Below are 27,543 nucleotides of genomic sequence, written 5' to 3'. Positions count from 1 at the left end.
AACAATACTTGTTTCAGTTTCCAGGTCTGCCACCATGAAAATTATCATAGAACTTAGAACTTTTACAATGTAGAAGCAGGCTATTTGGCCCATTGAGTCAATACCAACTGTCCGAAGAGTATCACACCCAGACTCACCACACCACTATCTCTGTAACCCTGTATTTCTCACGGCTAACCAACTTAACCTGCAAATGCCTGGAGACTATGGGAAATTTAGCATGGCCAATCCACCTACCCTGCATAGGTGGGAGGAAACGCATACAGACAGAGAATGTATGAAGTTTGCATACACATCACCCAAGGCTGGAATCGAACCTCGGTCTCTGGCAATGTGAGGCAGCAGTGCTAACCACCGAGACACACTGCTGCCACACCTCAAATATAACAAAATGTAACGTAGAGATTATAGAAATGGAGGAACTTAAAACTACTGAAATTACCATCACTTAAGAAAAAATATTGTGCAAAACTACTGGGATCAAAGGCAAACAAGACCCCGTGGTCTATATCAGAGGGTTTTCAGGAAGCAGCGCAAAAATAGTGAATGCATTAGTTATAATATTGCGAAATTCCCTGGATTGCGGAAATGCGCCAGTGGATTGTAAACAAAAAGTGAATGAAATGCCCTTATTCAAAAAGGGAGGAAGCAGAAAGTAGGAAACCACAGATGAGCTTGTTTAACATTCTCCCAATGACAATGTTAGAATCCATGTTTAAGGAAATAATAACATGATAATTGAAAAGTCAAAAACACAATCCAGAGAGTCAGAATTGTTTTATAGATGGGTAAATTGGATTTGATTAAATCGTTCTTCAAAGATGTGACAAGAAAAGTTGATAATGAAGATCTTACGGATGCAGTATTGCTGAATTTCCAGAAGAGATTTAATAACAATGGCGCACAAAACATTAATATACAAGGCACGAGCACATGGGGTTGGGCAAATGCACCAGCTCGGACAGTGGACGGGCTAACCAACAGAAAGATGACAGTCAGAATACATGAGATAATGGGAACTGCAGATGCTGGAGAATTCCAAGATAATAAAATGTGAGGCTGGATGAACACAGCAGGCCAAGCAGCATCTCAGGAGCACAAAAGCTGACGTTTCGGGCCTAGGCCCTTCATCAGAGAGGGGGATGGGGAGAGGGAGCTGGAATAAATAGGGAGAGAGGGGAAGGCGGACCGAAGATGGAGAGTAAAGAAGATAGGTGGAGAGAGTGTAGGTGGGGAGGTAGGGAGGGGATAGGTCAGTCCAGGGAAGACGGACAGGTCAAGGAGGTGGGATGAGGTTAGTAGGTAGCTGGGGGTGCGGCTTGGGGTGGGAAGAAGGGATGGGTGAGAGTAAGAACCGGTTAGGGAGGCAGAGACAGGTTGGACTGGTTTTGGGACGCAGTGGGTGGGGGGGGGGGGGGGGGGGGGGGAGAGCTGGGCTGGTTGTGTGGTGCAGTGCGGGGAGGGGACGTACTGGGCTGGTTTAGGGATGCAGTAGGGGAAGGGGAGATTTTGGAAACTGGTGAAGTCCACATTGATACCATATGGCTGCAGGGTTCCCAGGCGGAATATGAGTTGCTGTTCCTGCAACCTTCGGGTGGCATCATTGTGGCACTGCAGGAGGCCCATGGTGGACATGTCATCTAGAGAATGGGAGGGAGAGTGGAAATGGTTTGCGACTGGGAGGTGCAGTTGTTTGTTGCGAACTGAGCGGAGGTGTTCTGCAAAGCGGTCCCCAAGCCTCCGCTTGGTTTCCCCAATGTAGAGGAAGCCGCACCGGGTACAGTGGATGCAGTATACCACATTGGCAGATGTGCAGGTGAACCTCTGCTTAATGTGGAATGTCATCTTGGGGCCTGGGATGGGGGTGAGGGAGGTGGTGTGGGGACAAGTGTAGCATTTCCTGCGGTTGCAGGGGTAGGTGCCGGGTGTGGTGGGGTAGGAGGGCAGTGTGGAGCGAACAAGGGAGTCACGGAGAGAGTGGTCTCTCCGGAAAGCAGGCAGGGGAGGGGATGGAAAAATGTCTTGGGTGGTGGGGTCGGATTGTAAATTGCGGAAGTGTCGGAGGATAATGCGTTGTATCCGGAGGTTGACATTCCACATTAAGCAGAGGTTCACCTGCACATCTGCCAATGTGGTATACTGCATCCACTGTACCCGGTGTGGCTTCCTCTACATTGGGGAAACCAAGCGGAGGCTTGGGGACCGCTTTGCACAACACCTCCGCTCAGTTCGCAACAAACAACTGCACCTCCCAGTCGCAAACCATTTCCACTCCCCCTCCCATTCTCTAGATGACATGTCCATCATGGGCCTCCTGCACTGCCACAATGATGCCACCCGAAGGTTGCAGGAACAGCAACTCATATTCCGCCTGGGAACTCTGCAGCCATATGGTATCAATGTGGACTTCACCAGTTTCAAAATCTCCCCTTCCCCTACTGCATCCCTAAACCAGCCCAGTTCGTCCCCTCCCCCCCACTGCACCACACAACCAGCCCAGTTCTTCCCCCCCACCCACTGCATCCCAAAACCAGTCCAACCTGTCTCTGCCTCCCTAACCGGTTCTTCCTCTCACCCATCCCTTCTTCCCACCCCAAGCCGCACCCCCAGCTACCCACTAACTTCATCCCACCTCCTTGACCTGTCCATCTTCCCTGGACTGACCTATCCCCTCCCTACCTCCCCACCTACACTCTCTCCACCTATCTTCTTTACTCTCCATCTTCGGTCCGCCTCCCTCTCTCTCCCTATTTATTCCAGTTCCCTCTCCCCATCCCCCTCTCTGATGAAGGGTCTAGGCCCAAAACGTCAGCTTTTATGCTCCTGAGATGCTGCTTGGCCTGCTGTGTTCATCCAGCCTCACATTTTATTATCTTTAGTCAGAATACATGGGTCTTTTTCTGGTTGGCAAACTGTAACTAGTGGGATGCCACAGGGTGCAGATCTCCAGCACCAACAATTTGGCTATATTGTATTCTCTCCCTGCGTCCAAGTTGTGAATACAGATTGCTATTAAATCTCTTCTGCAAATTCAGCAATACTGCATCTCGAAGACCTTCATTATCAACTTTTCTTGTTACATATTTGAAGAACATAGAACATCGAACATTACAGCACAGTACAGGCCCTTCGGCCCTCAATGTTGTGCCAACCTGTCATACCGATCTCAAGCCCATCTAACCTACACTATTCCATGTACATCCATATGCTTATCCAATGACGACTTAAATGTACCTAAAGTTGGCGAATCTACTACCGTTGCAGGCAAAGCGTTCCATTCCCTTACTACTCCGATTAAAGAAACTACCTCTGACATCTGTCCTATATCTTTCACCCTTCAATTTAAAGCTATGGCCCCTCGTGCTCGCCATCACCATCCTAGGAAAAAGGCTCTCCCTATCCACCCTATCTAACCCTCTCATTATTTTATATGTTTCAATTAAGTCACCTCTCAACCTTCTGCTCTCTAATGAAAACAGCCTCAAGTCCCTCAGCCTTTCCTCGTAAGACCTTCCCTCCATACCAAGCAACATCCCAGTAAATCTCCTCTGCACCCTTTCCAAAGCTTCCACATCCTTCTTATAATGCGGTGACCAGAACTGTGCACAATACTCCAAGTGCGGCCACACCAGGGTTTTGTACAGCTTCACCATAACCTCTTGGTTCCGGAACTCGATCCATCTATTAATCAAAGCTAAAACACTGTTTGCCTTAACAGCCCTGTCAACCTGGGTGGCAACTTTCAAGGATCTGTGTAGATGGACACAGATCTCTCTGTTCATCTACACTACTAAGAATCTTAACATTAGCCCTGTACTTTGCCTTCTGGTTACTCCTACCAAAGTGCATCACCTCACACTTGTCTGCATTAAACTCCATTTGCCACCTCTCAGCCCAGCTCTGCAGCTTATCTATGTCTCTCTGCAACCTACAGCATCCTTCGTCACTATCCACAACTCCACCGACCTTAGTGTTGTCTGCAAATTTACTAACCCATCCCTCTACGGCCTCATCCAGGTCATTTATAAAAATGACAAACAGCAGTGGACCCAACACCGACCCTTGCGGTACACCATTAGTAACTGGTCTCCAGGATGAACATTTCCCATCAACTACCACCCTCTGTCTTCTTTCAGCAAGCCAATTTCTGATCCAAACTGTTATATCTCCCACAATTCCATTCCTCCACATTTTGTACAATAGCCTATTGTGGGGAACCTTATAGAACGCCTTGCTGAAATCCACATACACCACATCAACCGGTTTACTCTCATCTACCTGTTTGGTCACCTTCTCAAAGAACTCAAAGGTTTGTGAGGCACGACCTTCCCTTCACAAAACCGTGCTGACGAGCCCTAATCAATTTATTCTTTTCTAGATGATTATAAATCCTATCCCTTATAACCTTTTCCAACACTTTACCAACAACTGAGGTAAGGCTCACTGGTCTATAATTACCAGAGTTGTCTCTACTCCCCTTCTTGAACAGGGGAACCACCTTTGTTATCCTCCAGTCATCTGGCACTATTCCTGTTGACAATGACAAGTTAAAGATCAACGCCAAAGGCTCGGCAATCTCCTCCCTGGCTTCCCAGAGGATCCGAGGATAAATCCCATCCAGCCCAGGGGACTTATTTATCTTCACCCTCTGAAGGATTTCTAACACCTCTTCCTTGAGAACCTCAATCCCACCTAGTCTAGTAGCCTGTATCTCAGTATTCACCTCAACAACATTGTCGCTTTCTAGAGTGAATACTGTTGAAAAATATTCATTTAGCGCTTCCCCTATCTCATCTGACTCCACTCACAACTTGGATGCAGGGAGAGAATACAATATAGCCAAATTTGCAGATGACACTAGAATAGGCAGGAAAATACACTGTAATGAAGAAATAAGAAATTTACAAATGGATATGGATAGATTCCGTGAACAGGCCAAAATGTAGCAGATGGAATTAAATGTGGATAAGGGTCAAGTGGTCAACTTGGTCAGAAGAACAGAAAGGAAATTTCAAAATGCTTTAATCCAGAAGGATCTGGGTGTCCTCATGCATGAGTCACCGAAAGCAAGCATGCAAATATCTCAAGTAATAAAAGGAGGGCAAATGCGATTTTCGAATTTATTGCTGAAGAAATGGCATATAAGTGGTCAGGAAGTGAAGTGCTGATTCCTTTGTACAAGGCATTGGTGAGGCTGCATCTATAGTAGTGCTCACAGTCTTGGTTTCTCTTGAGGAAGGTTGGAATTCATCGAAAAAGTTCAGAGAAGTTTTGCCAGATTCCAGAGAGGAAAGACCTGTCTCAGGAGAAGAGGAGATTAAGCAACTTAGGTCTTGAGTCACTAGAGTTCAGAAGGACTCAAGGAAATCGAAGATACAAAAGGAGACTGACAAAATAAGTCAAAGACACATGTTTCCCCTTGTGTTGCAATCTCGGACTAGAGATTAAACAAGTTTAAAACTAAAAAGGGTGGCTGATTTAAAACAGATGAAAAGCAATTACTTCTCTCGAAAGGGACTTGAATCCGTGGAATTCACTACCTCAGAATCCGGTGGACACACTAGGGCATTGAAAAAAATTTAACAATTTTACTCAGTCATGGGTTAAAGGGTTATGGGGAGCAGGCAGGAAAGATTGTGGGGTGGGGGGGGATGGGGGTGTTGAGACGGAGTTGAAACCAGCATGATCATATCAAGTGGCAGAGTAGGATTGAGGGACTACATTGTCCACACCCTTTATTAGTTCTTGTTTTGATGTAAAAAGACATTAAATAGACTGCTTTTCGTCATTTATATAAAAATGATTTGGATGTGAACATAGGGATATGATTAATAAGTTTTAGTGTCATCCGCAAACTGATGGCATAGAAAACAGTGAGGGTTACTTCAGATTACAACAGGATCTTGATCAAATGGGCCAATGGGCTGAGGACTTACACACTTAACAGTAAGGTCCTGGGGAGTGTTGCGAAACAGAGACATTGGAGCGCAAGTTCATAGTTCCTTGAAAGTGGAGTCCCAGGTAGACAGGATAGTGAACGTGGCGTTTGGTATACTTGCCTTCATTGGCCAGTGTACCAGGTATAGGACCTGGGAGGTTGTGGCTGTACAGGATATTGGTTCAGCCAATTTTGGAATACTGCATGCAATTCTGGTTTCACTGCAATAGTAGGAATGTTGTGAAACTTGAATAGGTTCACAAAAGATTTATAAGCATGTTGCCAGGATTGGAGGGTTTGAGCTATCAATAGAAGCTGAATATGCTGGGGCTATTTTCCCTGGAATGTCAGAGGCTGAGGCGTGACCTTATAGAGATTTATAAAAATTATGAGGGGCATGGTTAGGGTGAAAAGCCAAGGTCTTTTCCACAGGGTTGGGGTGTCCGAAACTAATGGGCATAGGTTTAAGGTGAAAGGGGAAGAGATTTAAAATGGACCTAAGGGGCAACCTTTTCATGCAGTGGGTGTGGCATGTATGGAATGGCGTGCCAGAGGAAATGGTGGAGGCTGGAACAATTACAACATTTAAAAAGATATCTGGATGGGTTTATGAATATGAAGGTTTTGGAGGGATATGGGCCAAATGCTGGTGAATGGGACTAGATTAATTTAGGATATCTGGTCAGCCCATCAAGTGGGACCAAAAGGGTCTGTTTCCATGCTGTACAGCTATGACTTTATACATGCTTGTTACATATTAAGCAGTATCACCAAATTGTCCCAAGGCATTTTGCGTGTATATTGCAAGACAAAATAGAGAGACACCAAACCACAAGAACATTTCAGTCAGATAAACATGACGACAAGGATGCCAACATTATTTACTAAAATTCTGAGAACTGCAAACATTAGAACTAAGCGCAAAATTCAGTTTGAGCTACAGGTATGTTTTAAGACCGTGTCACACATTATTTAACTTCAAAATGTTAGAAATCATAAAAAGTGGCATATCATTAACATAATAAGTCATCATTTTACTCTCATGCAAGGTACCTTAAGCATCTTTTCTATTTAAAATGCCAACAAACAATCACATGGTCTAGGATTAAAAACAAATATCAATTTAAAAGTTCACCATCATAAGATGTGTGCCATTATTTAGATCATGGATCAGACAACTTAATTATTCAAGATTTCACATTGCACAGCTTTTTGTTTCTCCACACCCTCCAACCAAATGGAAACATAGCAGTATTTTGTATGAAATGATTTCACTGAATCCACTCTACTACATTCCCAACTATGTGCGTTGTACTTTTAAGACACATTTTCCATTAGCTAAGTACTTGCCTACTTCCTGATGATGCACTCAACACTTATGGAATCAAGTTGGAAGCGATTTTACTTTTTTATAAAAAACTGCCTTTCTTGGCTGTGCCGCCAATTCCACATACATGAGCCAGTTTATTGGTATTAACCAACTTTCATTAATGCCAATAGCTATATATACACACACACACACACACACACTGAAGGCATTCTAGATGAGCCTGAACTGAATTTTCATCACAAAACATGTGTCTTCCAGGTTCCATTAATTAATGATAAAAAATGGAAACAATGGCTGATTTTTACTGATCCAGCCCTGGAAATACTAGTACCACATTTGGCAACCTCATCACTGCTGGATGAAAGTCAGGGAGAATCAAACTTAGATGATGCCTGGTTTATGTATAGGTTAATGCCCTGTATCAAGTTACTGAACCAAAATGGGAAACATTGTTGTAGAAATTATGTCCTAGCAAGGTCAGTTGTTCCTGAAATAGGTCATTTTTTCGCTTTGTACAGTACCATTATTTAAAGTACTCTTAAGTACTTCACAAATGTGTTTTATAATTTTTATATAGGAGACAAACCAAATAAAAAAAAAGAACAAACTTGCAAGCATGTGCAGCAGGAGCTAAAATAAAAATGATTACAGTTCAAGAACATGTGGATCGTGAAATAATTTGACAACTGTATAATCTTTGCTGACAAGTCTGAAAATGCAAGCTGCTATTCTTGGTTAGTCACTTACCTTGCCTGATCTCAGCTATGTAATGGGGAATTTTCTTCAGCCAACACATGAAGGAGATCGAGTCAGTTGGTCACCTATGCGTTATATTATGCCACGTGCAGAATCATATCGTATAAAGGAGGGCCTATGGCTCATTGGGTCCATGAGGACAAAAGCTACTCTAAGTTACACCAGTCTCGCTTTCTAGCGTTTGTTCCCCAAGCTGGAATGTTGGCACAAGTGCTCATCCAAGTGCGTTAAAAGGTTGTGACGTTTAGGCATCAACTACACTCGCTGTGAATTCCAGATTTCCACCACCCTCGGTGTTAGAAGTATTTTCCTCAAGTTCCTTCTACACATTCTGCCTTTCACCTTAAAATTATGGGCCCATGTTATTGGCCCTTCAAGGAGAACAGCTGCTTTCCATACACTGTTCATGCACCTCAATTTTAAACAACTCAGCCTCTTTCTGCCCCCCTCAGAAAACAACCCAAACTAATCTAGCCTCTCTCGATAGGTAAATTGCTCCATGCTAGGTAACATCATGGTAAACACAAAAACATGGGAAAACTCCACAGGTCTAGCATGTCAGAAGAAAGCAGAATTAGTAGAATCAGAGTACTCCCTTGTTTCTTTTTCCCACATGCATCACCTCACATTTATCAATGTGAAATTCCATCTGCCTCTGACCTATCTACAGCTTCCTCAAACCAAGACGTTCTTCCTATCTACTACTCAGCTAATCTTCATGTCATCTACAAGCTAGCACACGATTCCCCACTGCACATTTTCTTCTAAAATACAGTTTCTGATAGACATCAATGCACTTCATAAACATGAAATTAAAATGGGATACTTCAATATCATATCAGATTTGCGTTGTAAATTGTATACATCAATTTTACACTAAAATTTATATACTGGGAAAATTAAAGTGGTTCAATTTTTATTATAAGGATTACACTGACCAAATGAAAACAATGAGGGATCTTATTTTCAAAAACAAACTGCTTTACAAATTTAATTGAGAAGTTTCAGCAAATTGTACTAGAATTTACGTGATGTGTGTTTCCATGCAGAGGTAGAGCTTTATTTCAAGATCAGTACTTAGCAGGTCGACTCTTGTTTGGTTAGATACTGCAAAACTAATGAACAAACAGCCAACTGAACAACCAAGGAAATAATATGCATATTCAATCATCTCTACCAATATCTAGACTGAGAACAGACTTGGGCAGTATATGCAATAAAATCACACACCAAGCTGTCAGGATATAGAACATGCTGTTTGAAAGTGGTGAATTCAGCAGTAGCTTTCAAAAGGGAAATCGGATATATACTTGCAGAAAACGAATAATAAGCAAGGCTATTGGAAAAGATAGGGGAGTGGGATTAATTGCTGAACCATTTCAGGCAGCACACACTTTATAGGCCAAATGAACACCACCTGTGCTGTTTTCACCATTTTACAATTTTCATTTTGAAGTTTTGACATGCATTAATAACTTATGAACCACACAGAAGTTGATGGGAAAAGAAATCAAAACAGCAAAAATTAAACCGCTAAAGAATTGGAAAGTGAGCTCTAGCTTTTCTTCATGGAGATCAAAGAATGAATGCAATAAATAGGTTCAATTTATAAATAATTCAGTGCTTTCAATGTGAAGTATACATTTCCATGAGTATTTCCAAGCTGTTGAGTTTATTTGCAGCATTTAAGCAACACAACATGGCTCACCGTACAGTTTTTTTAAATTAAGCAACAAATGCACTTCTTGCTAACATAATATTGCTTCATGCTGTAACTTTGCCCCCAGGCCTTTACAAAAAGGCATACAATTACTGAATTACATGACAGTCAGATTATTTCACAAAAGCAGTAACATACTTGGTTAGCCTCTGGAATGATTACCTTATAGCTATTTTGAACCTGTATTCACACATAGTTTTCTCCTGTTTGGATCATTCTAAAATAAAATTTAAATCTGAAAATATAAATAACTTGAATTTGTATAGGTCCTTGAATATGAAACATCCCAAGACACTTCATGTGCAACAATGAAAATCAGGTTTTAGATATGTTGGAGCTTTGCGGGCCGGAAGAAATGACAAACCTGGGGGTTGAGCTAAGCATGAGGAAGTTAAAGAACAACTTGAAAACAAAGAGGAGAATTTTAAAATTAATATGTTCTTGGAACAATATAGGTCAGCAAGCGCAAGGGTAAATGATGCATGGGATACAGTGAAATTTAAGGCACAGATTTTTAGGCACAATGAGACACATCAGTGAATAGAATACTGGAATAATAAAGTACAGTGTTAACAAATGCACAAATGAGCCATTCAACAGATAAAGCAAAATTAGTGTCAACTTAGCTAATGCTTCAAAAGGTGAAAGCAGTGGCCTTCTGTGCTACAAATGTGTTTGAAGTTCATCGCAAAGTCAATTAAAACACCAAAACATCATTCAGACAGTTGCCAGGGAGAAGGATGGAATAAAAAGGAGTTTGAAGCACAGGCCAAAAACAGCATCTTTGAATTCCCAATATTTAATTGAAGAAAATTTCTACTCATCCAATACTAAATGTCAGATAAGTAATCAAAAAATTTATCATGAGCAATTCAATCTGAGAGAGATGGTGATGAGCTAGAGCAGGATACCATCAGCCTACACATGGAAACTGACAAGTGCTTTCAGATGATGTGATCGAAGAGCAGTGCGAAGATGAGAAATAGAAGATGTCCAGGAATCAGAGATGACCACACAGGAGAACTGAAGTCATGTTTGTTGAAATCTAAAGGCTCGTATGGTTTAGGAAAGCAGGCAACCGTAAGTGTTGAATGGTGTTGCTCTCTGACATTAATAATTGAGGCAGATGGCAATTTCACAGGCAGAAGTCAAATCTGAACCTGCTGTTGTCATATTAAATATCAGCTCAATAGGTACATTAAAACTGCTGATCCCACTCTCCTAGATGATGAGGCCATGACTACAAGTCATAGCCAAGACAGCAAGAAAAGGTCTTAATTTCAATCTTCATTCTATCTTCTCTACTGGTTCTTATTCCCAACGTAGGAGGTGAAAGAAATAACCACTCAAAAAACAAAATTTAAATTAATAACATTTTCAATGAAGTCAACACGTAACTCTTGCATTCTAAGCGTAAAAGTTTAATCGATTACAGGTAACTTGCATTCCATTTTTTAATAAAATCACATGACTGCCCATTAAATTTAAACAATGCTAAATTGACCCAACTACATCCATACAAGATGCTGAAAACAGAGCCAAAGTAACTATTTGATATCTTCACTATGGGTAAATTAATTGTACACGTAATGAAAATAGCACTCTCTCAACAAGTTACAAGGTAATCCACCCATCAAGTCCTAAAATAAGATACAACACGCAATTTACTTAATATCCTGCAAACAAATCAAATTCTATGAACTCACAAATGGATGATTCCTCAATTCATTAAGATATGTTGTAAATGTGGAAATAACTTAGAAAGGAGCTTAATCACTAATTGTCAAGGAGGTGGTCTCTGTAAAATTCAACAGGCTATCAATAGCTTATTAAGTTGTCCCTACATATCACGAAGTATGTTTTAGAAATACTTTAAAAGAACAATCAAGTAAATTTACAGTCTACAAGTATTTCTGTTCAGCTGCAGACAAACAAACAATACGTTACAATGTAAAACTTTTGAAGTCAAAAGGAATCAAACGGAAATTTAGCAGTATCATGTTCAGACTGATGAGCTATAAAAAGGCAGTTAGAATAAAATTACTACGTAACATATAAATATTAAGCTACAAAAGAAAACCAACAACTGGCACCCGATATTTGCATTTTGAATCAGTTATGTATTAGTCATGATCTGTCAGGTTAATATGTTTTTAAAACAAGCTCCCAACAGAATGATGTACATTTCTTAAGCAGAAAAATAACTCATGAATTCAGCCAAAAAAAAGATAAATAATTTCTTCTGCTAGCTGTAAAGGCCAAGTACCATGTCATGTGTTTTTTTTAAAAAATCAGATATATATTGTTGAAAATTGAAGAATTAAGTGACTGAAGTCAGCATCTCTTCACTGACATGTCTGTTGATTCTTTCAAATACTAAAAACCTTAAGCAAATCAATTACTACTGACAAATTGTGCATTTGATTTTAAACTTGCAAATTTCAGTTTGATCTTACCTTTGCCAGTAGTCATATCGAACACCAGGCTACACACACTACAGACCTCAACCTTAGCCCTGAAGTCAAGGGGTTTTGAGTCAACAGGGTAAAATTCAAACCAAATCCTCCCCAATCAAACAGAGACACCAACTGTCAATCAACCTCAACATTAAAGATTCCAGCTTCTTTTCAACTAGAGGGACAAAATTCTGTAGTGAAAGTCCAACCTTCAAATTAACCTGGGTCCCAATATTTCCTTCATTTGATGGTTTATAACAGTGACAAGACTTGAAGAACCGAGTTGGCTCAGAAAATGTGCTATACAACATCCTGTGTTTGCTTTTCAAAACTACCTTATTTCAAAAAGTCTAGCAATTACAGCAGAAACAAAATTGGACTACTTGGCATTGGTTTTAAAAATAAAAAAAGTGCACAACTTCCAATTTACAACTTTACTCAAAAATATTCTAAAAGCCCGTATGACAGTAACCAAACAATGAGGATTTTTGTACATGAATACATCTCTTGAAAGTTCTCTTTTCTAGTTTTCACAGAAAACCTAATATAATGTATTGCATCTCGACAGAACCTCAAAAAAAGGTAAACTACACCAAACCGAAATTCTTAATTCTCACAAGCACTATAGTATTTACAACACTTGTACAACATCGGGATTGATCATTTAAATGCCCTAAGTTATACATTCAACATTAGAACACTTTAAAGCTACCTAAAACACATACATATACACTGAGATTTAATTTCCACTATATGTAATTTCCAAATGTCAGCTCTGCTTCTTACAGAAGTCACGATTATTTTTTATGGCAAACAAAACTTCAATGTCAACTCAATTTCAAACTAAAACATCCGATTTTGCATCCATCACTTTTCATTAAAAATTTCTTCGTCTACTTATAAAACTTATCTCGATGCATGTGTACATAAATGAAACCGGTCACCCTGCAATTTCATCATCTGCCAACAAGGTGACATTTACCCTGCATATCACTCACTTTTATCTTCTAACACTTTTTCCTCAGCACTCTGCAAGTATCTCCAATATCCAAGTAAGACAGATTTAAACAAAGTCATCCATCAGTTGACTTGGGTTACTTTGATCCCTTTAATGATGTTTTAACTTGGATGAACTCAGCAGATCTAAAACAAAATCATTTACATTTGATATCCAAGCCACATCTTGGATGTTGTAGGTATATATGGCTCATGATATCTGAGCAATGCAGTGTTTATTACTACTCAGGATACAAATAGTAGCAATAAGGTGTATGAAACAAATTTATTTCTTTAGCTTTAAACAGTACACATTCAGCTGTCTGGCTCAAATAATTAAAGTGTTAATTTCAAAGTTCTTGAGTAAACATATAACAAGAGCTAATTTGATATTTATTTGTTAAAAATCACAACTAATTGAATTTTGAAAATAAACAAATGGAACAGGAGGCTGAAAGAGCAATGAACAAGGCAAGTGGGAGAAAGAACTGAAACAGATTAAGGTTAAGGGAAATATTTGCAGTGTTCAGAATACACAGTATGTGTGAAAGGGGGAGGGGGAGAGAAAAAGAGAGTCACGTGAACTCTCACGCACATGCAGAGTGCGCACACACAAGAGGAGGCAGGGCAAGCTGTACAATGGAACAAAGGAAATGGAGGACAAAAATCATGTGAACATTTCAAAAAGAGAACAGATAGGGATAGCAACGAACGTGAATAAATGGCATTTGAAGGAAAGATGATATTGGGAAGATGGAAAGAAGCACAAGTGGTAGAATATGGGGCTGCATTTTCTCAGAAATTACATGTACTGAGCGCAGCAACTGGTGGCTCTTCTTCCCACCAACATTAAAAGAGAAAGATAAAGAAGGGGAAGAAAGAAAAATTGAGAAAAGTAAATTTTTTAAAAACCTAGAAGTGAGACCCCTATAACATGCTTCTTCTGTTCTGGGCTAGATTTTCTCTCCTCTGCAATACTTTATAATCTACGTCAGTTAATTTTAAGTTTGTGGTTTCCACTTCCTAAAACTTTCCTCTGCACTACGGACATCCAGCTTGTTTGCACTTCGATCAGTCACCAGGATGGCTTTAGCATTCTCACATCAGGACGCAATGAGTCCACAACCACCATCACTCTTGTTCTGCCTGGCTCAACCTGATTTTAACTTAAACATCATTTCTGTTGACACCAAGCATTTACATGACTCCAAAGTAAGGGGTATTGTCTGAGGAACGTATATGCATCCTAGATGAGCCAGCCTTTTCGTCATATATATGGAACATGCTTTGTTTCAGCTCAACTGTTCACACCCTCTACTCATTTTTTTTGGTAATTGGATCACCGTATCAAAAGGTACTGACCACTCTTGCATCAAAGTAGAAAACTTGAATCAACTTTGCTTTCAATTTCTAGCTCCTTCTTGCTTTCATGCAGTCCATTGCAGATCTATGCCTTCTCCATTTAAGGTATAGTGGTTGACTGGACATATAGCAAATAGCCTGAGACCTGCAAAGTTATTTTGAAGGTTCTTCCCAACATGCTTCTTGCTTTTCCAAGTTTCATTGCCATATCTATATTTACAATATCTTTTGCATCTGTGCTTCCCATGTATTTTTTGTTCCTGCTATCAAGGATTTACTACTACTACAACAACAGACCAGACCCTCAAATGGATCAATCTCATCTCAAACTTCTGTCCTTATAACTTCTTCACCACAGAATAAGCATAATATGAGGAACCCTATCTTGACTATCCATCCCATCATTCACCACGTTATGCCAGTCAAATGTACTTTTTGCCATCTCCAGAGCAATGATAGCAAACACATCTTTCTGTACAAACTTATATCATCAGGTGCTGTTCCCTTAAACTGCTATCGCCCGCTTCCTTCCCACAGGTCTTTTCATTTCAATTGCAGGAGACATTACATGTGCTGATTTACTGCATCCTTTCCCACAGCTCAGGGTCCCAAACGCTCCTCCCAGGTCAAAACAGTGACTTCCACATTTAGTATACAGGTAGTTTCTCCTGTAACCAGTAGTTGCATTTTTGTGTAATCTCACTCTAAGGAAATCACTATTAAAATAAAATTGTTACACTGCACAGTAGAAAGTTCACATTATCCAAACACCATCCATTATTCATCAACCGCGTTTAAAAAAAGTTATATAAGAAATACCTATACTGCCTTTTCTGCCATCTGTTTAATATTACGAAAACCAAGTGAGATTGTGAGATGCAGTGGGGGGAGGGGACGAACTGGGCTGGTTTTGGGATGCGGTGGGGGAAGGGGAGATTTTGAAGCTGGCGAAGTCCACATTGATACCATTGGGCTGCAGGGTTCCCAAGCGGAATATGAATTGCTGTTCCTGCAACCTTCGGGTGGCATCATTATGGCACTGCAGGAGGCCCATGATGGACACGTCATCTAAAGAATGGGAGGGGGAGTTGAAATGGTTCGCGACTGGGAGGTCACCGCATCCCAAAACCAGCCCAGTTCATCCCCTCCCCCCACTGCATCACACAACCAGCCCAGCCTGTCTCTGCCTCCCTAACCTGTTCTTCCTCTCACCCATCCCTTCCTCCCACCCCAAGCCGCACCTCCATTTCCTACCTACTAACCTCATCCCACCTCCTTGACCCGTCCGTCTTCCTTGGACTGACCTATCCCCTCCCCACCTATCTTCTTTTCTCTCCATCTTCGGTCCGCCTCCCCCCTCTCCCTATTTATTCCAGAACCCTCACCTCATCCCCCTCTCTGATGAAGGGTCTAGGCCCGAAACGTCAGCTTTTGTGCTCCTGAGATGCTGCTTGGCCTGTGTTCATCCAGCTTCACATTTTATTATCTTGGATTCTCCAGCATCTGCAGTTCCCATTATCTCTGATACAATATGGTTTGGTGTCAAATTTCTTTGTTAAAAGGTGCTTTGCAAAAACATTAGGACATTCACTACTTTAAAACAGTGCCATATAAATGCAAGTTATTGGTGTAAAGACTAACATACACCATTATCTTTAGAGTGACTGCATGACTAATTTCTTTTAAGTGTATATCCCTTTACATTTTTTTTCGCTGGTAGCGCAGTCACATCAGGTTGCTGTGCAACTAGGCAGCTTACAGCTCAGTTCGCAAAAAACTCAGGCAACCAGCTTGTAACTGATGTCCATTTCAAGCCCACCGACTCCCACAGCTACCTAGAATACACCTCCTCCCACCCACCCTCCTGCAAAAATTCCATCCCCTATTCCCAATTCCTCCGCCTCTGCCGGATCTGCTCCCACGATAAGACATTCCACTCCCGCACATCCCAGATGTCCAAGTTCTTTAAGGACCGCAGCTTTCCCCCCACGGTGATTGAGAACGCCCTTGACCGCGTCTCCCGCATTTCCCGCGACACATCCCTCACACCCCGCCCCCGCCACAACCGCCCCAAGAGGATCCCCCTCGTTCTCACACACCACCCTACCAACCTCCGGATACAACGCATCATCCTCCGACACTTCCGCCATTTACAATCCGACCCCACCACCCAAGACATTTTTCCATCCCCACCCCTGTCTGATTTCCGGAGAGACCACTCTCTCCGTGACTCCCTTGTTCGCTCCACACTGCCCTCCAACCCCACCACACCCGGCACCTTCCCCTGCACCCGCAAGAAATGCTACACTTGTCCCCACACCTCCTCCCTCACCCCCATCCCAGGCCCCAAGATGACATTCCACATTAAGCAGAGGTTCACCTGCACATCTGCCAATGTGGTATACTGCATCCACTGTACCCGGTGCGGCTTCCTCTACATTGGGGAAACCAAGCGGAGGCTTGGGGACCGCTTTGCACAACACCTCCGCTCAGTTCGCAACAAACAACTGCACCTCCCAGTCGCAAACTATTTCCACTCCCCCTCCCATTCTCTTGATGACATGTCCATCATGGGCCTCCTGCACTGCCACAATGATGCCACCCGAAGGTTGCAGGAACAGCAACTCATATTCCGCCTGGGAACCCTGCAGCCATATGGTATCAATGTGGACTTCACCAGTTTCAAAATCTCCCCTTCCCCCACTGCATCCCTAAACCAGCCCAGTTCATCCCCTCCCCCCACTGCACCACACAACCAGCCCAGCTCTTCCCCCCCACCCACTGCATCCCAAAACCAGTCCAACCTGTCTCTGCCTCCCTAACCGGTTCTTCCTCTCACCCATCCCTTCCTCCCACCCCAAGCCGCACCCCCAGCTACCTACTAACCTCATCCCACCTCCTTGACCTGTCCGTCTTCCCTGGACTGACCTATCCCCTCCCTACCTCCCCACCTACACCCTCTCCACCTATCTTCTTTACTCTCCATCTTCGGTCCACCTCCCCCTCTCTCCCTATTTATTCCAGTTCCCTCCCCCCATCCCCCTCTCGGATGAAGGGTCTAGGCCCGAAACGTCAGCTTGTGTGCTCCTGAGATGCTGCTTGGCCTGCTGTGTTCATCCAGCCTCACATTTTATTATCTTGGAATCTCCAGCATCTGCAGTTCCCATTATCTCTCAGCTTACAGAAAACACTGTTCGAGTCTTGATGCCCTCAGGACATGCAAGGGTAGCCAACAAATGCTGTTTCACAGAGGCCACACAAATCCTGAGGAAATTTTGGAAGTGTCGTCTCTTTCAGATACAATATAGTACATAACTGAGCAAATAAGAAAAAATATATTTCCGTGACAGGACAACAGTAGGGCATGAACTCAAGCATTTAATACAGGTAGTCCATGAACAACTTTAACAAAATACCAGTGATACTATTCAAAGGTCTAACAGCATCACATTCACAGAGAAATGACAGCCTTTTTAAATCAAAACGTAATAAATATTTGTCATGTGTTAAGGATATTTTTCATTCCACACTGCCCAAAAATACAAAATTAAATTCAGCCATAAGCCATCCAATCAAATAAGCCTACAAGTTTGAATTCAGAAATTGCTTCCACCAGTAATGAAACGTCAGATGATTGCAAAAGAAAAAAGTGTAATCGAGTGTCATCTGGAATCTCATCCTGGTCTTCAAATGTCCCCAATCTCCATGACAGCATTAAAATAACTGCCCAGTTAACTTACCTGCTGCTGAAGACAGAATCATATGTCCAGACTTCTGAACCTCATCAAATTTTGCAAAAATTACATTCAACCTGGATAAAAGAAAACAAACAGCACACTATGAACATATAAAACAAATGATAAGTGTTCAAAACATGTAAGCATTTGTTTTGCACACTTGAAACAGCATTTTTAAGCAAATTAGCAACATGGCTGAATTCACCAAGTATGGAAACCACAAGAACTTAATCATTAATACTAGGTACTAAATTTCAAAGCAGTAGTTCTACCTGACTGGAAAGTAGCAAATATAATTCTATTATTCAAGAAGAGGAAGGCAGGAAACAAAACTCAGCATGGTAGCACAGTGGTTAGCACTGCTGCTTCTCAGCACCAGGGACCCAGGTTCAATTCAAACCGTGTATGGAGTTTTGCACGTTTTCCCGATGTCTGCATGGGTTTCCTCCGGGTGCTCCAGTTTCCTCCCACCATCCAAAGATGTGCAGATTAGGTGGACTGGCCCTGCTAAAAATTGCTTAAGTGTACATTGAGGTGCAGATTAGGTCAGGTAGCCATCTGGGGTTTGGTGGGGTGATCTGTTTCGTATGTCTTTGGAGCGGTGAAGACCTGATGGGCCAAGTGGCCTCTGCAGGGATTCTATGATTCTAAGTGAGCTGTTAGAATCAGTCCTTAAAGTTACAACTGGAAAACTCAGGACAACTGGGAACAGCCAGCATCGTTTGGTGAAGGAGAAATGTTTAGTCAATTTATTAGACTTCTTTTGAGGAGTATCTTGCATCAAAGCTGATGTACTGTATGTTCCAGAAGGCAACTAATGAAGTGTCAAATGAAAGGGATTCTTAAAAGTAACACAAATTAGCCTGAATAGAAGATTGATTGGATGGTAAAAAGTGGTCTGTGAACAAGTCAGTCTTTGACTGATTAGATGAGAGTTGAGGGGGTATGGTCACTAAATTTGCTGACACAATAAAGGCAGATAGGAAAGTATATTGCGAACAATAGTCCCCTTAAGCAGCACAATCGCTAGGATGGCTCATGCGTGATAACTGGCATACAGACGCACTGACATCTGGTTCTATAAATGTACTTCTGCACACTGACCTCGGAGGTCCACAGAGTATTCCATTATCCAACTCCAAAAAGCCATGATGTTTTATTTGTAAGTACAGTAACATTAAGTTCTTAGTATGGCAGATTATAAAATAGTTTCTATAATTCCAGGACAAGGAAATACAAACATGTTAATCACCTTAATGAAATTGACCATGTACTAATTTTTGAGTTTACTTCCCTCATTCAAGCAGGAGATTTTTTTTTGAATGAAATCAGACTGAGCTATGAGATTGAACATATGGTGAGAATATAATTTTAGCATTCCTAAATATTTAGGTGGTTTTTTTTAATATTTAGCATCAGCATACTGTTGCATCTTGCTGCCCCACTGGTCAGCCCTGACAGCTTTGTCAACCTCATTGCTCAGTAATTAAATATTTTAAGTTTGTTTGCCAATCTATAATTCCTTTTGGACTCAGTACCAAAAAATAGAAGTGATTGACAGTTGTTCAGTTCATGCCATAATCTGGTCTTTACTAACATGCAGAAATAAAAGGCTATCAAGTCCTTTATAAGATCATAGCTGGAAGCAACAGACAAGAGCTGTTAGCACATTGTCAACCTCAATATTGATTTCAGGAATCCAACAGCTGCTACAGCTGCAACTCAACATTCTCCATCAAGAGACAAGAGTTTACATGGAATATCAACAGCGTTACTTCATAATTCAGTTTCTCTCTCAAAGACAATGGCGAATGTAAGCAATGGGTTGCTTTGAACACTAACTCTGCATTCTTTTCCTGGATTAAAACAAACTCTAAGCAGATATCAATGAACTACTGCAATTCATCACAAATAACAAAACAGAAAATACTTGCAACACTTAGTTAACTCTTACAGGAAGTCAGGGAAAAAGTAGAGTCAATATTTCACGTTGATAGAAGGCAGACTACCTACAAGATACACTTCAGAAATTCAAAGATCCTCCGACAATACCTTCCAAATCTACGATGACTTATATCTCAAAATACAAGGGCAGATACACGGGAATACCAATAACTACAGGGTCCCCACCAAGCCTCTCACCATCCCAACTTGGAAATACATTGCTGATCCATCACTGCTGTTGGGTCAAAATCCTGGAATTCTCTCCCTAAAAGAGAACTGTGGACTGTAGCAGTTCAAGAAGGCAGCTCAGCATCAGCTTTCAAGGATAAGTAGGGACAGGCAATAAAGGTGGCCAGCCAGTGATGCCCATAAGAATTTTATTTAAAAATGCACTTCTGCTTTGCCACGTGCAAAGAACACAGTTATCTTTCACAGGTAACAAAGTGTGGAGCTGGATGAACACAGCAAGCCAAGCAGCGTCTTCGGAGCACAAAAGCTGACGTTTCGGCCCCAGTCAGAAGGGTCTAGGCCCGAAACGTCAGCTTTTGTGCTCCCAAGATGCTGCTTGGCCTGCTGTGCTCATCCAGCTCCACACTTTGTTATCTTGGATTCTCCAGCATCTGCAGTTCCCATTATGTCTGATCACAATTATCTTTCCACTTTCTTGACATGAGAAAACACCATGTGTTTCTTCCTGGGCTTGTCTCAGCTTCAATGATTACAGTTAAAAATCAACTCGAGTTTTCATCATTTCAAGACACAGCAATCTTAAGTTAATGATCCTTTTACTATACAGTCAATTTCAACATATTTACAGCACATATATTTTTACATATACACATCATTCAAATCTTCCTAATGCTTAGATCTGAATGCAATGTAACTGTGGTAATGCCTACTACCATGTGAAAGATGGATCTTTTAACTAACAATGTTATGAATGCAGTCTTACATAGCAGGCAGTGAAGGTGGATCACTTAATTTTTTTTTAAAAAAATGTGAAGGTAGACAGAATCTTAGTGGGCATGGGATTCAAAGCTTATTAGGCAGGGACAGACGAATACATGGACTTCGGAATGCAAACAGATCGCCCATAACCTTGCTGAATAATACAGTGGATTCAAGGGGCCAAATACACATGCTTATGCCCCTAATTTGCACATTCATTAAATATGATGTTAATTTTGTTGACTGTGCACAGTCCCAACATCAATTTTGATTTAGATATTTCAGAGACCAAATTCAAACGTATCGAAATTGTGAACCACGACAAAGTAAAATAAATGATTGTAGTGTTACCGTCTATGAGAAGATCATCTCTTTCCTCAGCAAAGCTAAATAGAGCCTACGCCAAGTTCACACAGACAGAACTCCCGCTTAACGCGAAATCATAGCTTGTTTCTTTATATTCAGGCAAAGCAGCTTTAGATTTATTCTTGTAACTTTGTTAGAAGTTGAGATTTTCCCAGTTTACACACATTAGCTTTTAACAGGGTCAGAGACTTTGGACAGTTCTAACTCAGTCAGAAGCCTTCACAGAGCCCCAGTGACCAGGGGAATTGCCCATTGGAACTTGGAACTTGAAACTTCCAGGCAATTCCCACATAGGTTCATGCGTCATAACTGCCAGAGAGTTGGGAAGTAAATCTTGAGTTGAATCTCTGGCTTCCAACTATCTAGAGGAAAGAAGATTTGGTCCATATTCTCCAGGGTGAATTTCAACATGTAGCAGACATGTGTGTCACATAATTCATCAGTTCTTAATTTAACATACAGGGTGGAAACAGGAAGCTTTGGGGTCCTTTTTTAACAGGATAGCAAAGCAAAAAAGAGAATCAGAGGAGGAAGTACACCAGAAATGGAGTATATGCTTTAAGAATAAAATGAAGGTAGAGAGCTTTGATCATGGATGTTGTAAAACATGATATGTACAGTGCTAATAGCAGCATAAAACAATTAACCCAAGATATAATAGGCGACCACATACAACGAGTACTTAACAAGTTGGTGTGTCAGATGTAACATTGAAAAATAGCATGAATGGTATTTCAGCAAACAGATTTAAAAAGATACTTTCTGCAAGCTTTCACACTTAGGAGGAGATTTAGTAGAATGCATGCAAAAAAATGACAGTAGTTGAAATGTCACCTAAGTATAGCTGAGAAAAAGGTACAGATGTATTTGGTAGCTGGGTCAACATGGAGTACTGGAGCAGTGCAACAATACTATAGCTTTAAGGTGGTGATTTTGTACTGGGTTTTGTTTTTCAGAAAAGGAGAGGTTTCAAGGCAGAGATTCCAAGCAGTGTTCACAGACCCACTACAGGAAACAGCTTGAGAGGCCTTGGATTTGGTTTTTGTTGGAAGAATAAAAGCAGCCTGATGGGTGTAGTTGAGCAGTCATAAACCAAGACTTTCAGTTTAGTTTTTTAGTAGCAGTATTTGGGGTCTCGAAGTGGAAGTTATTTGTCCCCCCTCTCAGTTACAGCTCAAGTGCTCAGGATTCTCTTCATGCTGCTGGAGCTGAATGTGAGACAGTTTTCTGAATCTGCTTTTTGCCAAGGGTGTGTTTGTGGAATGCTACTATATTGGAACAGTTAATTAGTAATAATTATTGTATTTATTATTTGGTTAAGCATTTCAATAGTTACAGCGAAGGTAATTCTTTTCTTTATTCTTCCTTTGGTTGTATTTTAACTAAAATGTATGAATAATGCGTATTATGCTTAACGTTGAGTAGTTTGACCAATCCAATTGCATCTGGAATTCAACACCTTTCATTTACATTTAAGAAAAATTAGACTACCTTCTTAATGTATTTTGAGGGGTTTTGGTCTGCCCCGTAACAATTATCTCAAAGGAAATAAATCTGTCAATCATGGAAGATATTTGAAAAACAGGGTTAAATCTGATCCAGTGACAAACACCTTTGGTTAGCTTTCTTTTTCACCTATTTGTTAGTGTAATGTGGCAATCAATCACTGGTTGGCCAGCATTTGCTGCCCATCACTAACTGTCCTAAAGGTCATAGTAATGAGACACTACCTTGAGCCTCTGCAGTCTATGGGGTGCAGTGACTTCCATAGAGCTAATAGGAAGGGAGTTGCAAATTGCAAAATAAGTTCGCTGTGTTGCCAAGTTAATGAAACAAATGGGAAGTAAGTCCAACCCAAAGCCTCATATTTACGGCTGGTCATACAGTCAGGTCCTTTGGCCTGAACTGGTCCATGCTGACCCAAACGTCCATCCGCCCTAACAAAACTTCCCTGCATTTGGCCTATATCTTTAAACACATTTCCCACTCATGTATTCATCCAAATACCTCTTAAATGTAGTTAATGTACCCGCTTCAACCACATCCACTGGCAGCTCATTCCATGTGCATTTGACCTTCTGTGTCAAAAAATTGCCCTTGAGGTTTCCATGTATTCTTTCCCCTCTTACCTTAATGATGCCATCTCGTGCTCAATTCCCCAACCCTGGTAAGAAATAAAATTGAATGCATTCACCCTATCCATACCTCTCAATTTTATACATTTCCATAAGATCCCCACTCTCCAAAGCTCTAAAGAAAACAGGCACAGCCTGTACAACCTTTCCCTATAATTCAGTCCCTCGAGTCCTGGTGACATCCTTGTAAATCTTTTCTGCACTCTTTCCAGTTTAATAACATCCTTCCTATAGCATGGGGACCAAAAGCAAACATAATACTCCGAGTGCAGTCTCACCAACGTCCTACACAACGCCATCAACTGTCCAACCTCTCTAATCTCAATGCCCTGACTGATGAAGGCCAGAGTGACAAAAGCTGCCTTCACTGCCCTGTCCGCCTGTGACTCCACTTTCAGAGAATCGTGCATCTGAACATCAAGGTACCCCTGTTCCACTACACCCCTTAAGGCCCTACCACTCACCATGAAACTCCTATCTTCACTTGACTTTGCAAAATGCAACCCCTCACACTTGCCATTTCTTGGCCCACTTCCCCAGCTGATCACGATCCTGCTGCAATTTCAGATAACCTTCATCACTGTTTGCGATACTCCCTAGTTTAGAATCGTCTGTAAACTTACTAATCACACCTTGTAAATTCTCATCCAAATCATTGATTATGGATAACAAACAACAATGGGCCCAACACCGACCCAAGGCACACCAGCCCAACAAGCAGCCTTCTACTTCCTACCACTCAGTCAATTGTGCATCCAATTTGCAAGCTCTCCCTGGATGCCAGGCAATCTGATCTTCCAGAGCAGCCTACCATGTCGTGCCTTATCAAAGGCCTTATTGAAATCCAGACTACATTTACCGCCCTGCCCTCAACCACCTTCATGGTCACATCAAAAGAACTGACAAATTTGCGAGACATGATCCCCCACGCACAAAGGCATGCTGACTACTCCTAAACACATATATAAAACTTTTCCGTCAGAATCTTCGCAAGTATCTTACCTATCACAGATGTTAAGCTTACTGGTCTATAAATCCTGGGTTTTTCTTTGCAGCCCTTCTTGAATAAGGGTACAACATTCACTGCCCTCCAGTCTTCCAGGACCTCATTTGTGGCTAATGATGTAAACATATCAGCCAGAGCCCCCACAATTTCTTCTCTAGCCTCTTGCAGGGTTCTTGGATGTATTTAATCAGGACCAAGAGATTTATCCACCTTCATACATTCTAATACTTCCAACACCTCCTTGACTGTGATATGGATTGTCCCCAAGTTACCACCAACAACTTTCCTTAGTTCCCAATTCTTCATGTCTTTTTCCACAGTAAACACAGAGGAGAAATATTCATTGAGGATTTTCCCATCTCCTGCGGTTCCAGCCATACAATGTCCACTTCGGTCTCTCTAAGTATATTAATGGAAAAAGAATAACTGAAGAATCGTGCATTCATCCTAATCTTCTCAGTCAAAGCATCGTGACCCCTTTTCACCCTCCTGATTTCCTTCAGTCGACTCGTGTATCCCCTATATACTTCCAGGGATTCTTTTGGCCAGCTGCCTGTTCCTGAGCAATGTCTACTATTTTCTGATCAGTGTCTCTATGTCTTGGCATCCAGGATTCCCTACTCCTGCCAACCTTGCCTTTCACTGTCACAGGAACATACAGACCTAAAACTCTAGCTATCACATTTTCAAAGGCATCCCACTTGCCAGAGGTTCCTTTACCTGCAAACAAACTACTCCAATCAACCCCTGCAAGCTCCTGTCTAATTCCATCAAAATTTGCCTTGGCCAAGTTTTTCAAACTTGAACCTGTGGACCATTTTTGTCCTTCTCCATAACTGTTTTAATATTAACAGAACTATGGTCACTGGCCCCAAAGTTTTCTCCCACTGTCATCTCAGTCACCCGTTTCCCAAGAGTAGGTTGAGTTTTGCCCATCCAGGTAGGACCCTCTATATACTGCTTGAGGAAATCTTCCTCAAAACGTTTATCAAATTCCACCCCATCTCAGCCCTTAACACTATGACAGTCCCAGTCTATGTGAGGAAAATTAATATCCCGTGCAATGATAACCCTATTGCTCCTGCAAGTCTCACCAGTTTCCCTGCATATTTGTTCCTCTAATTCCAGTTGACTTTTGGGGGCTGACTGTACAACCCCAGTAACATCACCATCCCCTTCTTATTTCTTCACTCTACCTACAAAGTCTCACTAAATGATCCCTCAGTTATTTCATTTCTGACTACTGCAGTGATACTCCCCTTAATCAAAAATGTACTCCCCCTCCCCTCTTTCTTCCACCTCTGCCCTGACCCATTAAGCTGTCAATCCTGTCTCTCCTTTAGCCATGTTTCTGTAACGGTTATAATATCCCAGACCCACCCTGAGTTCATCAGCCTCACCAGTCAGCCCTTTTACATTGAAATGATTCCTCACTTCCGGTCCTGTTCCAGCCTGACCTGTCTCTTCAACTTGCTACTTCTGATTACTGTATCTCCTTCCAGCCTCGCACTTGCCTCCCTGCTGTTGAGGATCCCATGCCATTGCCAATATAGTTTACACCCTCCCTTGCAGCACAAACAAATCTGCCCACCAGGATATTGGCCCCCTTCCAGTCCAGGTGCAACTTGTCCCTCTTGAACGGATCACCTCTTCCCCAGCAAAGACCCCAGTAATCCAAGAATCTGAATCCTTGCCTCCCTGCACTAATGCTTTAGCCACACATTCATCAGCCACATCCTTCTGTTTTTACCTTCATTAGCACATGGCACTGTAAGTAATCCGGAGATTACCACTGTCATGATCCTGGTTAGCATTTTTCCTAGATCTCTACAATCACTCCACAGGACCTCATCCCCATTTCTACACGCGTCAATTGTGCCAATATGCACAACTTCTGGCTGTTCACCCTCCACCTTGAGGATGTCTGCAGCCTCTCAGAGACATCCTGGAACCTGGCACCCAGGAAGCAACACCATCCTGGATTCCTGTCTGCAACCACAGAATCTCCTGTCTGTTCCCCTATCGGGTCCCCCATCACTAAAGGTCCTGTTTACCTTTACCCTTTCCCATTGTGTAGTGCCACTGACCTGGCTACTGCTGCTTTCCCCTGAATAGTCACCCCCCCACCAGTATCCAAAACAGTATATTTGTTTTTGAGGGAAACAGCGAAAGGAGATGCCTGCACTCTTTGCCTCTCCTGGTGGTCACCCAGCTACTCACTGCCTGCACCTTAGGTGTGGCCACCTCACAAACTCTTATCTATGATGTACTCAGCTTCTCGAATGATCCCAAGTGCATCCAGCTCCCTAATACAATCTCCTAGGAGCTGCAGCTGGGTGCACCTCCCACAGGTTTTATCATCAGGGACAATGGAAGTCTCGCTGAGCTCTCTCATCCTGGAGGAGCATGCCACTGCCCTAACATCTCAAATGCTCCAAGACTAAATAGGAAAGTTAAAAGGACTTCACTTGTACCTTTTGCTGAGCCACTTCTCACCAAAGCCTCTCAAACTAACACCTTGCTTCTCACTCTGCTACCAAACATTTCAAGAGCATGACTCTTTTGATAAATTAAGAACTGATCTATTGCCCAACACACATGTATTCTCTAAAACTAAACCTGAAAAACATGCACCAAATCCTCTGGCCTCTAATTCATTGAGTCCAACGTACAATTAGAGACGCACTTTGGGGCCTATGGAAGTCCCGATGCATGGACCACGTGGGAATTTCCTAGAAAGTCTCAAATTCCAATGGGCAATTCTTGTGCTCCTTGTGACACTTCATGCAAGCCCGACTCAGATGTCAGGCAATCTACGGCTGTTAGCTAGAAGAGCAGCTATGAAATGT

General features: G+C 41.8%; 1 protein-coding gene across 1 annotated transcript in view; it reads right to left on the bottom strand.

Moving 5' to 3' along the window:
* The window catches only part of clasp1a (cytoplasmic linker associated protein 1a), a 287,369-nt gene that overhangs the window by 163,979 nt on the left and 95,847 nt on the right, over positions 1–27,543 (bottom strand). Inside the window, exon 8 of the mRNA XM_059647511.1 lies at positions 18,299–18,369. Coding sequence (XP_059503494.1) covers positions 18,299–18,369 — 71 coding nt within the window. The remainder of the gene's footprint in view (positions 1–18,298; positions 18,370–27,543) is intronic.

This window comes from Stegostoma tigrinum, chromosome 7 (assembly GCF_030684315.1).
Source record: "Stegostoma tigrinum isolate sSteTig4 chromosome 7, sSteTig4.hap1, whole genome shotgun sequence".
NCBI classification, from domain to species: Eukaryota; Metazoa; Chordata; class Chondrichthyes; order Orectolobiformes; family Stegostomatidae; genus Stegostoma; species Stegostoma tigrinum.
Note: the sequence above shows the minus strand (reverse complement) of the source record. Positions and strands in the feature narration are given on the sequence as shown.